Source organism: Rhamphochromis sp. 'chilingali' (assembly GCF_963969265.1).
Source record: "Rhamphochromis sp. 'chilingali' genome assembly, chromosome: 16".
Taxonomy (NCBI): domain Eukaryota; kingdom Metazoa; phylum Chordata; class Actinopteri; order Cichliformes; family Cichlidae; genus Rhamphochromis; species Rhamphochromis sp. 'chilingali'.
Genome location: NC_137943.1, coordinates 9,435,951 through 9,452,240, shown reverse-complemented (window position 1 = coordinate 9,452,240; position 16,290 = coordinate 9,435,951). Strand labels below are relative to the sequence as shown.

General features: G+C 41.1%; 1 protein-coding gene across 1 annotated transcript in view; it reads left to right on the top strand.

The window, feature by feature from the left end:
- Positions 1-371: 371 nt before the first annotated feature.
- Positions 372-16,290, top strand: part of LOC308413044 (MAGUK p55 subfamily member 7-like) — a gene marked incomplete at its 5' end in the record, with an annotated part of 28,527 nt that continues 12,608 nt past the window's right edge. The window contains 10 exons of the mRNA XM_080907829.1: positions 372-488; positions 1,295-1,372; positions 2,627-2,707; positions 7,653-7,787; positions 9,601-9,682; positions 9,828-9,913; positions 11,065-11,142; positions 11,800-11,996; positions 12,094-12,152; positions 12,556-12,609. Coding sequence (XP_080763955.1) covers positions 372-488; positions 1,295-1,372; positions 2,627-2,707; positions 7,653-7,787; positions 9,601-9,682; positions 9,828-9,913; positions 11,065-11,142; positions 11,800-11,996; positions 12,094-12,152; positions 12,556-12,609 — 967 coding nt within the window. The remainder of the gene's footprint in view (positions 489-1,294; positions 1,373-2,626; positions 2,708-7,652; positions 7,788-9,600; positions 9,683-9,827; positions 9,914-11,064; positions 11,143-11,799; positions 11,997-12,093; positions 12,153-12,555; positions 12,610-16,290) is intronic.

Below are 16,290 nucleotides of genomic sequence, written 5' to 3'. Positions count from 1 at the left end.
TTCCCTCTTTACACAAGAAAAAAGAGAGAGTTTAAGTCTGCTGAGATGGTTTCTTTGTCCTTTTTTTTCTTCTATTCTTAGGAGGGATGCTAAACCAAACTGAGCATAGAGGTATGTAGAATATAGAATATGAACCAGAGTATGGTTTCATTATATCCTTTTCCTTATATCCTGTGTGATGAGCACAGTGACACTGAATCTTCCATATAGAAGGCTTTTAATCACACCTTTCGTTTAACCTCTGACCTCTCTCATCTGGCTTCTGACCTCACCTTCTGACCCTCAAAAACACAACCTAGAAGATAAGAGCAGGTGCAGGTTTGTTCGTTTGTACGTGTGCTTATGCATGTCCTGCCACTTACCCGGTAGGCATGTGCATGCTGCTATCATCAATGATGTCTGGAACTGAGCCACATACCGACAGAGAGGAGGACTACAGGTTTCTCCACAGCATGCTGATGGAGAAGAAGCTTCACTTGCTCTTCAAGGTGAACGCACGTTTGTGCTGTAATGAGCTGTGATCACTCAATCTGTCCATCCAAGTCACAGAATTCACTTCATTTAAAGTGAATTTGGTATTCAGATCCTATTGTTAGCAGTATTATGTGTTTATGTTTTATTATGTACAAGTAATGCCACTGGATTAGAGTGCTGTTAATATTATGTACACTGGAAAGTGCCACAATATGTACTTCAGGTACATATTATGCACAATTAAGATACTTATGATTATAACTTATACTTAAGTAAAAGGATTAAATGCTTATTTTCCAGTCTGCAGATGACAAGAATTATGCACACACACACACAAATTCGATGCTGAGTTTAACTAATTTAATTACATGTAAACTTTCCATGAAATGTTGTTACATAAATAAAATCTGGTCGGGGGCTGTTCTGGAAGTGATTCAGGGCAACAGGAGTCTCATGGTGGCCTTAGCTCAGCAGTTGCTCTTAATCATTTTTTCCCTTAAAGGCGTCAGCATTTACAGGATTTAACTGTAAAAAGAACAGTGTCCTGTATTTTTTTACAGCAAGTGCAACAGTGTACTATATTTTCCACCAGTCTCAAAAACAATAAAACCATATCACAGATTCACTACAGCTGTGTGCTGTATTAAAGGTTTATATTTACAGTACTTTGGGATTTTTTTAAATTTCTTTAAATCTATATTAGTAGCCAGTTGTTTTCACAGCAGTAGTATTAGTAGTTATTGATAAGTAACTAGTAATAGTTAAAGTTCCCCTTTACTGCAGAGAAAAGCTCTTGCATGATCCTCTCCTTACTTGCCAGATTCACGAGCAACTGAAGCGTTTTGAGAAGCGAAGCCCCGTCCCCGTCCAGGAGCACGCGGCGAATCTGGCCTCAAGTGTAAGTGACCGTCTCCAAACATCTTTTGCAGATAGACACACTGCCGAGGATGACAGCTTGACAGAAGAGGGAACAGAGGTTATCTCACCAATGGTCTTCTCTCACTTTCCTGTCACAAAGAGGATTTCTTCTTATGTGTGCTGAATTATGAAATGTTGTCTCAAGCGCTGTCACCTTAGATATCATCGTTTGAAAAGGCTGTTTTAAAGGAGTTTTTTTTTCTTAACTCATGAGCCAAGAGTTAGATCATTGAAGACTGAGCACCAAGCGGGAGCCGCGGAAATCATTCCATCTAATGTTTCAGGAAAACAATTAATTTCAGATTTAGGCTGACGTGACAGACAGATGTGCGTCATCCTCACTCCTGTTACCATCCCGTCTTTCTTTCATTTTCATCCATCCCCATGACTAATTTGTATATTTCGATTAACCCCCACCTTTATTTCTGATTTCACCACCTTTGTCCTGGACAATGTCCAAATTGAATTTTTTTTAACCCTTTTCCCTTCCATATATTCTTCTCTCCACCCCTTTTCTTGTACTCTTTTCCTTCCATTTCTTCTTTTTTTCATATCCATATACTGTAATATCTGCCATGTTTCCATTCTGTCTCTCTGCTACACTCCCCCACTTCAGCTCCCTCCCTTCAGTCCCCTTGCTTCAGATTCAGTACGACAGCCACTCTCTGCCTGGCTTAAATCATCAGGACCTACTGCAAGGGCCAAACCGAGGTTCTGTTTCCCCTCAGAGAGGCTTCTGTTTGCTCACAGTGGAAACTAATGACCTTCATGCATTGTGTCTCTGGAGTGTGCCTCGACATCTTGAAGCAGTAGAAGTCATTACAGTAATATGCCTGACAAGACGGGCGACTGCACACAGTCACTCGCCGCCTCTCCACTTGCTGCCGACGGTCAAGGCTGCTCTGTTTTAGCTGTCACCACAGCTGTTGTGTAGCCTTGAACATTCAGAAGTGTTCTCTTTTTTTTTCCGACAGTGACTCGAGACGCAAAGCTAAAACAGGAAACAGACAAATGGCTCACACCAGGATGAGAAAACTCCCCGTGAGGCAAACAGGGTTTTAGGAAAGTGTCTGAAATAACGACAGCACTGACGTTGTGTCCGGCAGATATAAATTTCATGAACCTTTTATGCGTTTTTGCTTGTTCCCCTACCTGAAAACGTCACAAAAGCCTTAACATAAAAAGAGTACCTCTAATTATAAACATCCGACCTCTCCCTTCTTCCCTGTTCCAGTTGGCAGAGGAGCTCATATACCAGGGTTGGAGAGAGGAAGTCAAAGAGCTGCTTGCCCTCATTTCCAAACCCCACTTTCAGGTAAAAATATTTCCTTCCACAGTGACATGTTACTGTAACTTCACATGTGTCAAGCTAAAGCTTCCCCTCTCCTGGGCCAGTTATATAGCATTTTTAGCAAAGGTAATATATATATATATATATATGTAGCGGTTCCGAATGACAGCAATATCAGGAAGAAGGAACACGAGAAGCTGGAGAAATACCAAGGGCTCAGAGAAGAGCTCGAGAGGATGTGGAGGGTGAAGGTAACGGTGGTCCCCGTGGTAATCGGAGCACTAGGTGCGGTGACTCCCAAGCTAGGCGAGTGGCTCCAGCAGATCCCGGGAATAACATCGGAGATCTCTGTCCAGAAGAGCGCAGTCCTGGGAACAGCTAAGATACTGCGCAGGACCCTCAAGCTCCCAGGCCTCTGGTAGAGGACCCGAGCTTGAAGGATAAACCGCCCGCAGGGGCGTGCTGGGTGTTTTTTTTTATATATATTACCTTTGCTAATAATATATATAATATATATACAGAGGTAAAGCGTGTCATCAACATGTTGATCCCATATTTTTTATTTTCAGCAGAACACAGAAAACACAGCAGAGATAATGCACCATTTTAAGAAAAATATTAGCTCAATTTGATTTTGATGGAAGCAATGTGTCTCAAAAAGGTTTCCCAGGGACAAATTTACCACTGTGAAACACCCCATCTTCTTTTAACTACAGTCTGTAAATACCTGGGAACTGAGGAGACAAGCTGCTGGGTTTTTGGGAGGGGAATGCTGTCCCATTCCTGTCTGATAGTGATAATATTCTAGCATTGTCTTGGATGAGAGTATATGTTGTTCTAAAACCTTTCAGCATTCATGGTGCAAGCTTCCAATTCCATACCAGAGATGCAGGCTTTTGAACTGAGAGCTGATAACAAGCCAGATGGTCCCTCTCCTCTGTAGTCCAGAAGAATTTTGAACCGTCTGACCACAGAAAGGTTTTCCTCTTTTCTTCGGTCCTTTTCAAAAGTACCCGATAGAGCTTTAACCTGCATTTATGGATGGCATAGTGAGCTGTGTTTACAGGCAATGATTTCTGAAGCATTCTGAGCCCATGCAATGCCTGTATATAAAATGTCATTGTATCTACTCTGGTCAACAGCATCCACGCTTCGTACTGATGTCCACAATTCCATTTATATTTCTCTCACAATCCAGGAGCACCTCCAGAATTATTTCATATGGGAGGCACTTAAAATATTGGGGTGGCACACTAAAAACAGAATTTCCAGTTTTGTTATGCTGTTGGCAAATATAGGTTACTTGAAAAATATGGCAAAAAAAGAGGGGGGAAAAGAATTATATGCCTAGTTAATTTCCAGCTATTAAAGTTGAGCGGTGGCCAGTGGCCCCCCTGACCCCTCTTGGTGCGCCCCTGTCACAATCAAAAAACCAAACAAAATCATTTCACTAGTACATATGACATCCATCTCGGACCTTCTTTTAACAAGGTGTACAAGAACTTAAAGTTAACCAGCACAATTTTACCGTGTACACCTTGTAAAACTAGCAGTAGAAAAATTAAAGAGCTTAAAAAATCTGCCGCGTTATCGTTCTCTCTTGTCCCTCCCACTCACCACTTCCTGTTCTTCTAAATCACAGAGGAGGAGACTACTCAGCAATGATTATTTTAATAGAAACGCTTTAGCGAAATTTATCAGTAGACTTTTAAATGACCTTGAAGGTAGTAGTAGTATAAGGTAACTCCCAACTCTTGGGGGCGATTGTGGCTCAAGAGTTGGGAGTTCGCCTTGTAATCAGAAGGTAGCCGGTTTGAGCCCCGGCTTGGACAGTCTCGGTCGTTGTGTCCTTGGGTAAGACACTTCACCCGTTGCCTACTGGTGGTGGTCAGAGGGCCCGGTGGCGCCAGTGTCCGGCAGCCTCGCCTCTGTCAGTGCCCCATAGGGTGGCTGTGGCTACAATGTAGCTTGCCATCACCAGTGTGTGAATGTGTGTGTGGATGACAGGTTGTGTAAAGCGCTTTGGGGTCCTTAGGGACTAGTAAAGCGCTATACAAATACAGGCCATTTACCATTTATAAGTGTACACAAACATAAAATAAATAAAAGGAAAACAGACAGAAATCAATATATGATCCCACATGCTTCTGGTGTTGTCATTTTGATAGTTTAAACATTTCTTATGTTTTCTACGCTATATTGTAAAAAAAATCATTGCAATCTGTTTTATTTACATTTATTTACGTTTTACATGGCATTCTGACTTTTTCAGAATTGGTTAAAGGCCTGTAACACTATGCCAGTGCACATTCAGCAGTCAGCCAGTATATAAGCTGGTGAAGAGCTGCTCTGTCAGTGAGTGGGACAGCTTTGAATGGTTTGCCTGAGGATGAGATGAGATAAGATGAGTCTTTAAGCAACCAGTAAGTAGCAAGTGTTTGCCTGTAGCAGAAGTGTTTTCCCTTTGACTTGGTTAAACATCTCCTTTACTTTTCAGGATATTTTAGCTTGTGGTCCTTTTGTTTGGCTGAAATAGCACTGCAGCAGACTCTGTGAGTCGAGTCCTTAATGAAATATTATTTTCTCACAACTCACTCTATTTGGCTTTTTCCTTTCCTGGTTATACTAATGTTAGTCCCCTCATCTCCTAGCCAGGCACTTAGCGAACAGCATGAAAGGTGTGTATAGTGGTGGATGTGGTTCTAATATGCAGTGCTTTGAGTATAAAAGTGCTATATAAGTAAAGCTCCATTTTTAGGATGCATTGTAAAGAATTTCATGTGGTATGGACGTCTGTGATTTGCAGTGAGCCATCAGGAGCCCAGCCACTGGACCTGTTTTAATACTTCCTGGTTTGTCTTGCTCTAAAGCTCTAAAGCTGCAATTGTTGCAAATGTCGTAACAAGAGACAAGATTTCATATTTACCCAGCACACGCAATATGAAACATGGAAATCTTTAGCTGCTGATAACTTTACACTTTGCTGCAGAGAGATAGATCAGAAAATCAATACTGCCCTCATGCCTGTCTTTTAACAGCCAGTTAGCTTAGCTTAGCAAGAAGGCAAAGAGTGACCTAATTGGAGATGCAGTTAACTTGTTTTATTAGAAAAAACCGACACAAAAAATGGAACAAATATTCATTAGAATAGTTTCTTATTTTTCCCCGTTTACAGTTTTTATCTTATGCTAGTAATTCACAGCTTCTTGCTATTTTCAAGAGCGATAGAAAAGAGGCTTCAGTCTTATCTAAGTATTCAAGGAACTGACTCTTTTTGCTAAACACAAACATTACTTGAACTGTGAAAGGGTGCATGTTTCTTCCACAAGGATTTTCAGATATGATGATGAAATATGAGATATGAGATGAAATGAAAAAGCAGCCAAAAAAACTTGTTGCTTTGTTCACTTCTGTCTCAGCTCTCCAGCACCAAAGATTCAATAGCAACAATGAAAAGTAATTGTGTACTTCTCAGTAATTTTTTCCAAGATAGTTGACATTAAAATTGTAGCTGACAGCTCAATCTCCGTTCATGCTACAAGCACACATATACATTAAACGACTTACACTATATGTTTCCTACAATCCACTCTTATATGAGTCACTCTAAGTGGCAAATTAATCTGACCGTAAAGTTCATTTAAACTGATTACACCTCATCATTCTGCAGCTGAGAGGTGCTGACATCTATTAACCACACTAGCACTGAAGCTAATCTACTCCCGAGTTATGTTTATTAGTGTGCACTCATATAGTGGTCCACACTCCTCAAACGCACAGTTCCTTCTTTCGGATCTGCTGACAGTCATTTTTCAGATGCACATACACATACACGTAGCATACGTACACAGCGCATATGGTTTTCCAGTGAACTGCAGAAGTTGTGGCTTTTCCTAATGAGGAGCAGAAGCCAGCCGACAACTAACAGGTTTGTTTGAACAGCCCTAATGACCTGTTTGTTCTTGGCCACAGTGCACGGGCTCGCACATACTTATAAGAGACACTGGGTATAATATCCTGTAAATGAATGTTTGTTTTTTTAAAACCTGTCTGTGAAAGTGGCCAGAGACACGTTGCTCACTCATTGGCAGCTTTTGAGCAGAGTAACTGTTGATGGATATGCGGATAACAAGTAGACTAACTGACAGATGGATTGGCTGATTATTAAAATTAAGTTGATGAGCACATGTTCCCCCCCTCTTCTCATTCTTTCATATTACAGTAAATGACCTTCTTGTTTGGAACTGCATTTTGCACAGGCTCGCAGAGAGAGGGATTAACATTTATGCTGTGTGTTGCTTTTCAGCAAACAAAACCGGGGATTTCACACTGCCAAAGCAACCATATCAAAAAGAATTTAAATGAACTGCCTGGGTATTGATAGCAAGTCAAAGATCTATTCGCTGGGAAGTGATCCTTTATAAGATGCGCGATGTTTGAGCTGAGCCAGATGGCTGCAGGCAGAGCCAGTGTTAGTGATGAGGGGGAGCTGCTTTCAGGTGGCCCACAGGCTGGTGGTACATTCCAAACTAAATCAGGCTGACATTCCAGGAGGAAACTGCTGCCTCTGGATTAGGTAAGTGTATTCGGGGCGAAGCTTGGCTGTCAACCTTTCTAAGACGACGCTTTACCTAACAGATGATCTAAACGTGTAAGCTGGTGACATTAGGGACACTGGGGATAGCGGGGACAGCAGTTCTACTGCCTACCTAAATTCAAACTGGACAAGTTTCCCAATGACACCTCCAGCATTTGTGCACAGGCTGAATCTGACAGCAGCTTGACAGCCTGCATGCCTCATTATGTTCAGAGTATGTATGGCCTGGGACACTTACAGAGGAGTATTTCTTTTCGGTGCATGTCAGATTGATTGGACTCAGCCCAGTGTATTTCCAGGATCCCAGAATGCAAAGTGACATTAACTCAAAGCTGAACACCATCTTGACTGTTTTTTCTATTCCTTTTGCAGAGTCTCCTGCATGTCCATGACGCTGTAGCTCAGAGAGACTTTGAGCCTGTTCTGCCACCCATACCTGATGACGCACTGGAGGACGAGGAGGATTCGGTCAAAATTGTCAGTTTGGTCAAAACCAAAGAGCCTCTGGTCAGTACAGTCTGCTCAAAGGTCAGGTTTTAAAAAAGAAACCGACAGAGAGAGAGCCACGATGCAGCGGTTATGTGAATCTTCATTTAACTCTTAGCAGCGAAACAAATAAACACATTTGATACAACTAATTTCCAGTGACAGAGGCCAGAGGCCGGTTACAAAAACGTCATGCCGAGAAAATGAATTCCTTCTGTCTGTGCTGCGTGCCAGCTTGTCTCTAATACGGCCTGCCTGGTCTCAGACCTCACGCAAAACATAGAGAAATGCAAACATTTAGGTCAAAGCTACCATGTAACGAGGCGACTGTGCCTAAAAATGCGCAATTTGTCCAGCCACATTAACTGACACACACGGGCAATCCAGCGCAATGAGCACATCTAATAGGTTGAAATTTTCTCCAGGGACTGAATTCATGCTGTGTTGCTGAACAGCGTGACTGCTAAAGCAGCGTATGCCAAGGTGTAGCGGGACGAAAGCCTTTGACAGGATCATATTTGCCTCTAGGCTGAAACATAAGGCAGCTTTCCTCAGCTCAAAATTTACAGAGTCAATTCTTCCACATCTCTTTTGCCATATATCTGCAGAGACGAGCGGCACGGTTCCAGCATTGTTGTGCAGATGTGTATGGTGTGCAAAACTTGTGTGTATAAACAGCAAAAAAAACCAAAAAAAACCCTCTTAATGGCATTTTAAAGCCGTTCTGCTCGTTTAGAATGATTGTTACTGATGAAGATCAACTAGTTTCGAGGTCTTTAATCAAAGCTTATTTTCTCGATGGTATCGGAATGATTCCCCGTATTCAACATTCAGCCATTGTCAGGTTTTTTTTTTTTTTGATATTTCCTGGATCAAGTGAAACGGGGCAGGAAACCAGTAAAACTACAAAGCGTGCATACCTCTGCCAATGCCACAAATCCTCTAAATTTGTTATTATAATCAGTTTTTCCAGTTGCTTCTGGATCAAAATCTCCATAAAGTCAGTGATTGATAGCAGTGGGGTTCATATGGCAGGGTTTTCCCCCATTCAAGTACGCCCAGTAGTTTATTAGAAAATAGAAGAAATGTCCTCAAATGCAAAGTGAAAATTTCTTTTGAAAAATCCTGGATCTACATCACAAAACCAGGCTTTTCTATTATTTCGTATTGTTGCTTTACTTTCCAACAGATGTCAGTGAATTCTAATGGCAGCTTTCTGAGATATCTCACTAAGCAAAAGACAAACAAACAGCGCAGAAATCCCAGCGATGGGTTTAATTTAAATATGTTTTCAGGATAAATATGAATGTAATTTACTTAATGACGGACATTTTTGCTTTTGTGTGTGTGTGTGTACTCCTGTGTTGGTGATTGAGCTTCCAAAAGGCTCTTCGGACCAATAATGGAGAACATACTTTTGTATTGATCCCAAAATTAGATTGGAAGGGGACTGACCTTTTTCTGACATAGCCTCTTTGATCAATCCAACATGTTTTCCAGACAACAGGGTTACACCCGAGCATGAGCTGATTGTAGTCAGCTACATAAGATGCTCTTTCCATTGCGATTTGCTCCACATCAATAACATCTGTTGAAAATAATGCTGATTTGAATAACCTTTTCCAGCGCTTTGTGTGTTACATGAAGGCAGCCGCCTAAATGGGCCTGTCTTGATACAAATAACCTTCCTTGGAATCAGGGGACTTTAAATAAGAAGCTTGTCTAGGCCCTAATAAATTCAACATGTTACTTTCACTCGCCATCGTTTGACCTCTTTGCCTCTCTGCATCTGCTCGTATGCTTGTCCATTCATTCACTAATCACTGTCCTTAAGGGAGCAACAGTTAAGAGGGATACATCCACCGGGGCTATTGTTGTGGCGAGGATCATGAGAGGAGGCGCAGCTGACAAAAGCGGTAAGCTGATAGACTCTTGATTGCAAATATGCTTCCTTTCATCCTCGCTTACATTAGGTTGCAGAAACGCTGTGATTGTACATTTCCATGTTTTAAAGAAAAGCATGAGGTACAGGTTTCCATGTTAATCTCCAATGCTTTGAAGGCCTCATCCATGAAGGCGATGAGCTGAAAGAGGTGAATGGAGTCCCACTAGAGCACAGGAAGCCAAAGGAAATCCTTCCCCTGCTGGTTAGTCTCACATGTTTTTTCTCATTAAGCCACCAAAACCAATAAACCTTTCCACGTTACTTAAACTTTCACTTCTGTAAAAAAATTATTGTTTACCTAATTACAATATTTCTGTAAGGTTGACCACATTTTTTGGTTTTGAACAGATTACAGTAGCGTGTTACTTGCCTAACACAAGGCTGGGTTTGTGAACTGGAACTCTTTGCTCTGTTAGCCAAATGTGTTAACACCTGCGCTATCAAATAAAGAGAACTCAGCTGACAGTTAGCTAAAACATCAAGTGCCATCATCCTGCCATTCCGGCCAGTTCAACAGCCCACTAAAAAGCAGATAATCTTATGGGGTCCAACCAAACTCAAATATTCAGTCTAATGAAAATACAAGCGATGGTGATGTAAATATTTTGAAAATTTTATTCCAAAAACATAAACAACACAGGCTATTTGCAATAAATTGCTACCCAGTCATGTGCAAAGTGTTAAGGCCTACTTGTGACACCAACTTCAATACAAGAGCAATAAATCTAGGTTAGAGTAAAGAGCAATATCACAAGCTAACCACATTTTTTTAACTTTTCTTTGAGGTAAAATTTTGTAGGATCAAGGCTAGAAGTATATTGTAACATGTAATGAAAAACATCTGAGTAGCCAGAACTCTATAAATCTTACTTAAGGTAAAAACACGAGGAAAAACTGAGAAAACATCAAATGCTATCACATCAATCATGCTGCTAATATTTTGATTTCTCTCAGACTGTTTACAGTCTTCATCGGTGGCTCTATCTTCAAATTCATTTTTTCCTACTTTCAATTTAAAGTGAGATTTATTTGTCAGTAAAAAAACAAACCACAACAAAATGTTTACTGTTGCTACTTTGAGCAATAGCTAGCTTAGCTTAACAGCTAGAAACAGGACGATGTAGCTAGCTAAAATAATACAAAAGTACTGTGGTGATTGTGCAAGCCTAAAAAATAAAGAAGTATGCCAATAATTAAGGTTTAAAAATGCATATTTATTTAATGTTTTAATCAATTTATTGTTTAAGATTTTCACAGATCCAGGCAATTTGCTCCCCTTGTTTCGACTGTTTTGTGTAAAAATATGAAAGAGGTACCTCAAACTGTTGCTTTCATGACACTGTGTTTGTGCAGGCTCGCTCTAAGGATGAAGTCAGGTTCAAAATTATTCCTGCATACTCCAGGGAAGAAATGTCAACAACTAAGCAAAAGGTACAAAGAACATTAACCATAACACTCGTGCTAGTGTGCGTTGTGCATGGACATTAGCATGCGATGCGGCTGCATGGAGAAAACTGTCCACCTGGTTTCAGTAAAAAATGTATGAAATCAGCGATATCTCGTGTGTTGGGTTATGTTTTGTGTTTCTGCCACAATGCTGTCACTGCTGCTGCAGGGTTCTCAAGAAGTAAGCACAGATCAGACCATCAAGGATAAGATGCTAACGTCATTACAACTTACAGCTTTTTATCATTTAAACGTTTAAACTGTACTGACTCAATTTAACATCAACAATGAATCCCTATCTTATGTGGAAAAATTCAAGTTCAACAATCTTAGCTAGAACTAATTGTAGGCCATCTTCACCACACAGAGTGTATGTCCAAGCTGGAAACTGTTAGAGCAGCTAGAGAGCATTTGCAATGGATTAAGACAAATTATTTTCAGTGATTGTGGTCATTTCTCAAAACTGACACCGACATATGCGAAGAAACACCAGCGCAGTCCATTGCCAGAATACAGAAGTTCGTGAAGCTGCTGTGGAAAAACAGAAATGTGAATAAATAAATGAAAAAAGGCATTGTGTGTTTTCCTTTCACCAGTTTGTCTGCTTGAAGGCTGTATAATGCCATAGTTTTCTTTCCTCAGCTGTTTGTGCGAGCTCTGTTTGACTATGATCCCAATCAAGATCCTAGCATTCCATGCAAGGACGCTGCACTCACCTTTAAAAGGGGTGACGTCCTCCAGATTGTTAGCATGGAGGATGACACCTGGTGGCAGGCCTGTCACCTCGAGGACAGCAACGGTGGAGCTGGGCTCATCCCCTCGAAGGAGCTGCATGAAAGGTCTTTTTCCTGCTTTTAAGTCACTTGACTTTAAAATTCTGAATGGACACACCTATCCTGCTTTCATTCTGCCTTTCTTTTTTTTGGCTTACTACAGAAGAGTCGCTCTACAGCGACCCAAAGCTCTGTTCCAGCCTCAAAGAGTCAAGCCACCAGGTGATGCACCCCTTTGGCCCATAAACTCACCACACGCGAAAAGTATAAAACGTTTTCTATTAAGCTATTGAAGGTCATGGTTAATGGTCAGGGTGACCCCGGCCACCCTCCTCTTGTACTAACTTCGATTGTTTTGTCCACATGCTTCATAGAGGAGGGGGAAGGTACTGTCAGTTACCATATGCTTTCGAAACCTTACCTTCAGAATAATTGTCATGATGTAATGAGTATGTTTTGGGTTTTGGTTTGGGGTTTTCTGTTTGTACCTAAGATGTAACGTCTAAAACCAAACTGGCCGACTTGAACGTGCTTTACCTTTTAATTTCGAAGATTAAAGCTTTGTTAATGGTTGTTAATGGTTCTCCTTTTTTATCTGTGATTTCCTTTCTCCTCTCTCTTCCAGTTTTTCCAGTCACGGAGGATGCAGACTATAGAGCTATAACAGGGATCCATGTTGGTAAGATGTTTGACTTGTCCCACTCAAATCCCACTAATGGAAAAGGGGCCAGACTGCTACTCCAAAATATAACTCAGGGGCATTTCAACCTGAACGATCACAAAAACACACATATTTAAACTCTGTAATAAAAACCAAAAAAGGAGACCCTAGTTGTATTTTGCCGTACAAACCAGTTCATTTGGTGATGTAGTTCTGTGGTTTGTAGATTTAGAGGAAAGGAATATAACAGCAAATGTGGTTTCAGCTGCACAGTTTATCCCATTTGTCTTGATCTCATGGATTGGAAATAATGTCTTGTGTGTATTTGCATGTGTGCATGTGAGCAGTGCAGGATGTTCATATGGGGAAGTGCACTTGTGGCTGATTGTAAAAAGGCTCCTTTCGTCTGTAAAAGGAAAGGTAATTACAGATATTGCACAATATCAATTCAAAGAGTCGTGTACAGTTAATAATGTGCATTTCATCTTATCTGAGGCCAGATTCCACCTGAGGACAGAGCTTCAGACTCTTTATTTTGCATGTACATCCTTAGTGCTGCATGCATCAAGATCCTGCATGCATCAATCAGAGAAGCAGCTGAGGTATTTTGGTAGGTAGGCAGGTGGGTCTGTCTGACTGCAGAGAGATTCTATTACAACAGTACTGTGTTGCAACTTTGAAATATGTAGTCATACAACTTACTAAAGAGCTTTGTAAAGGGTGTTAGTAGAGTACTGTGTATCCATTTAACTCAAGTCTGACTGCGTGTGTGTATGTCATGGCAAAATAATGATCCATGGCACATTTTCTTGAACCAATTCTGTCACAAAGGCAGTGAGTAAAGCTTATTTTGAAACAACTATTATAAAGTGGCATCACGGTTAGCACTGATGACTCACAGCAAGAAGGTCCGGGGGTTCAAATCCAGTCTGTGTGGTGTTTACTGTGCATGTTCTCCCCAGTGTGTGCATGGGTTCTCTTCAGGTACTCTGGCTTCTTATAAGCAGAAGAAATATAAGCAGTCAAGAGGAATATATACAAAACAATAGTAAGGGGGTTGGCTGTAGCTCAGGTGGTAGAGCCAGTCACCTACTAACTGGAAGGTTCGATCCCAGTCTGCATGCCAAATATCCTTGGGCGGGATACTAACCCCATGCTGCTCCCCGATGCATCCAGCGAAGTATGAATGTGTGTGAATCAATTTTATTGGAATTCCACATGAAAGACCAATACAAAGTGGTGTACACGTGAGAAGTGGAACGAAAATCATACATGATCCCAAACATTTTTTACAAATAAATAACTGAAAAGTGGGGTGTGCGTAATTATTCAGCCCCCTGAGTCAATACTTTGCAGAACCACCTTTTGCTGCAATTACAGCTGCCAGTCTTTTAGGGTTGGTCTCTACCAGCTTTGCACATCTAGAGACTGAAATTCTTGCCCATTCTTCTTTGCAAAACAGCTCCACAACTGCCCTATGATGGCCTCAGAGGTTGTCTAAGAGAATATTGGGAGCAACAACACCATGAAGTCCAAAGAACACACCAGACAGGTCAGGGATAAAGTTATTAAGAAATTTAAAGCATGCTTAGGCTACAAAAAGATTTCCCAAGCCTAGAACATCCCACGGAGCACTGTTCAAGCGATCATTCAGAAATGGAAGGAGTATGGCACAACTGTAAACCTACCAAGACAAGGCCGTCCACCTAAACTCACAGGCCGAACAAGGAGAGCACTGATCAGAAATGCAGCCAAGAGGCCCATGGTGACTCTAAACGAGCTGCAGAGATCTACAGCTCAGGTGGGGGAAATCTGTCCATAGGACAACTATTTATTTATTTATTTATTTATTTATTTATTTATTTATTGTTTCACACGTGGTACAGCAGTAATTCATTTCCCATACACAACCTTCCTTTCAATTAAAGTAACACTGTTTCCATGCATGAAAAGGAGCAGGAAGAAGAATAAATTCTTATTGACACCTGCCCCCTATCTGTGATAATACAAGTAGGCAACCAAAATTACACTCTGACAATATTCTGCACATAACAAAAAACAAACCAAACAGAACAATATACTCAACAATGAGCAATACCACTAAATATCAAACTAAAAGGATCATTTTTCTACAATTAAATTCTATTATTTTCAACTTCTTCATATTGTTTTATCATTTTATTCTTACTATTAGTCGTGCACTGCACAAAGTTGGCCTTTATGGAAGAGTGGCAAGAAGAAAGCCATTGTTAACAGAAAACCATAAGATGTCCCGTTTGCAGTTTGCCACAAGCCATGTGGGGGACACAGCAAACATGTGGAAGAAGCTGCTCTGGTCAGATGAGACCAAAATGGAACTTTTTGTCCTCAATGCAAAACGCTATGTGTGGCGGAAAACTATCACTGCACATCACTCTGAACACACCATCCCCACTGTCAAATATGGTGGTGGCAGCATCATGCTCTGGGGGTGCTTCTCTTCAGCAGGGACAGGGAAGCTGGTCGGAGTTGATGGGAAGATGGATGGAGCCAAATACAGGGAAATCTTGGAAAAAAAACCTCTTGGAGTCTGCAAAAGACTTGAGACTGGGGCGGAGGTTCACCTTCCAGCAGGACAACGACCCTAAACATAAAGCCAGGGCAACAATGGGATGGTTTAAAACAAAACATATCCATGTGTCAGAATGGCCCAGTCAAAGTCCAGGGCCCTGTTTCAGAAAGCCGGTTTAGTGCAAACTCTGAGTAAGTATACCCTGAGTTAACGAAAACTCTGGGTTTTCGGTTTCACAAAGCGAGTTTAGATTAATTCTGAGTGAGTTACTATGACGACACACTCCGTGAAGCTAACCTGCCCCCTAGCAGGTTTACTTCAACTAACCCTGACCTTCTCCGCCTCTTTGTCAGAAACCTGACTGTAGGAAGTGTCAGACATGGCGTGTTCCTTCCTTGAAGAGCCAGTAGATGTTGAAGCCCAAATTCTCCGCAGAGCTCTCCGCCAGGAGAGAGTGATTAGAGCGTGTTTGGACATTTTATCATTTCCTGATGATTTCCTGTGTGAACGTTACCGTTTTTCAGCACAATCTATAATTGATTTGAATAACATCCTCAGGCCTAATATTGCTCATGTGACACATCGTGGACATCCTCTCAGTTCTGTACATATTATTTGTATTGCACTTCGGTTTTTTGCAAACGGGAGCTTTCTGTATAATATTGGTGACGTTGAGCACGTTTCCAAGGCTACCGTCTGTCAGGCAGTCAGGAATGTTACAGTTGCACTGAAACGTCTCCTGTACTCGTTTGTGGTGTTCCCCGGTCATAGACCCACAAGATTTATCAAAGAGGGATTCCACAAAATTGCAGGTATCAGGATGAACAAAACTTAATTTATGATGTGGTGATATTTGAACTACTACTTAAATTTTACATTTATTTTCAGGGTTCCCAGGCGTGATTGGCTGTATAGATGGCACTCACATTCCAATCATTGCTCCTTTAGTAAATGAAGGAGACTATGTGAACAGGAAGTCTTTCTACAGCATCAATGTACAGGTACATAGTTCCCTGTAGCATTCCAAACTAACAAATTATTTCATTATAGTAATGGATGCTAATTTGTGTTCTCTGCACTGTGAAGATCATATGTGATGCTGCCAACATTATCACAAATGTGGAAGCCAACTACTCAGCCTCTGTGAG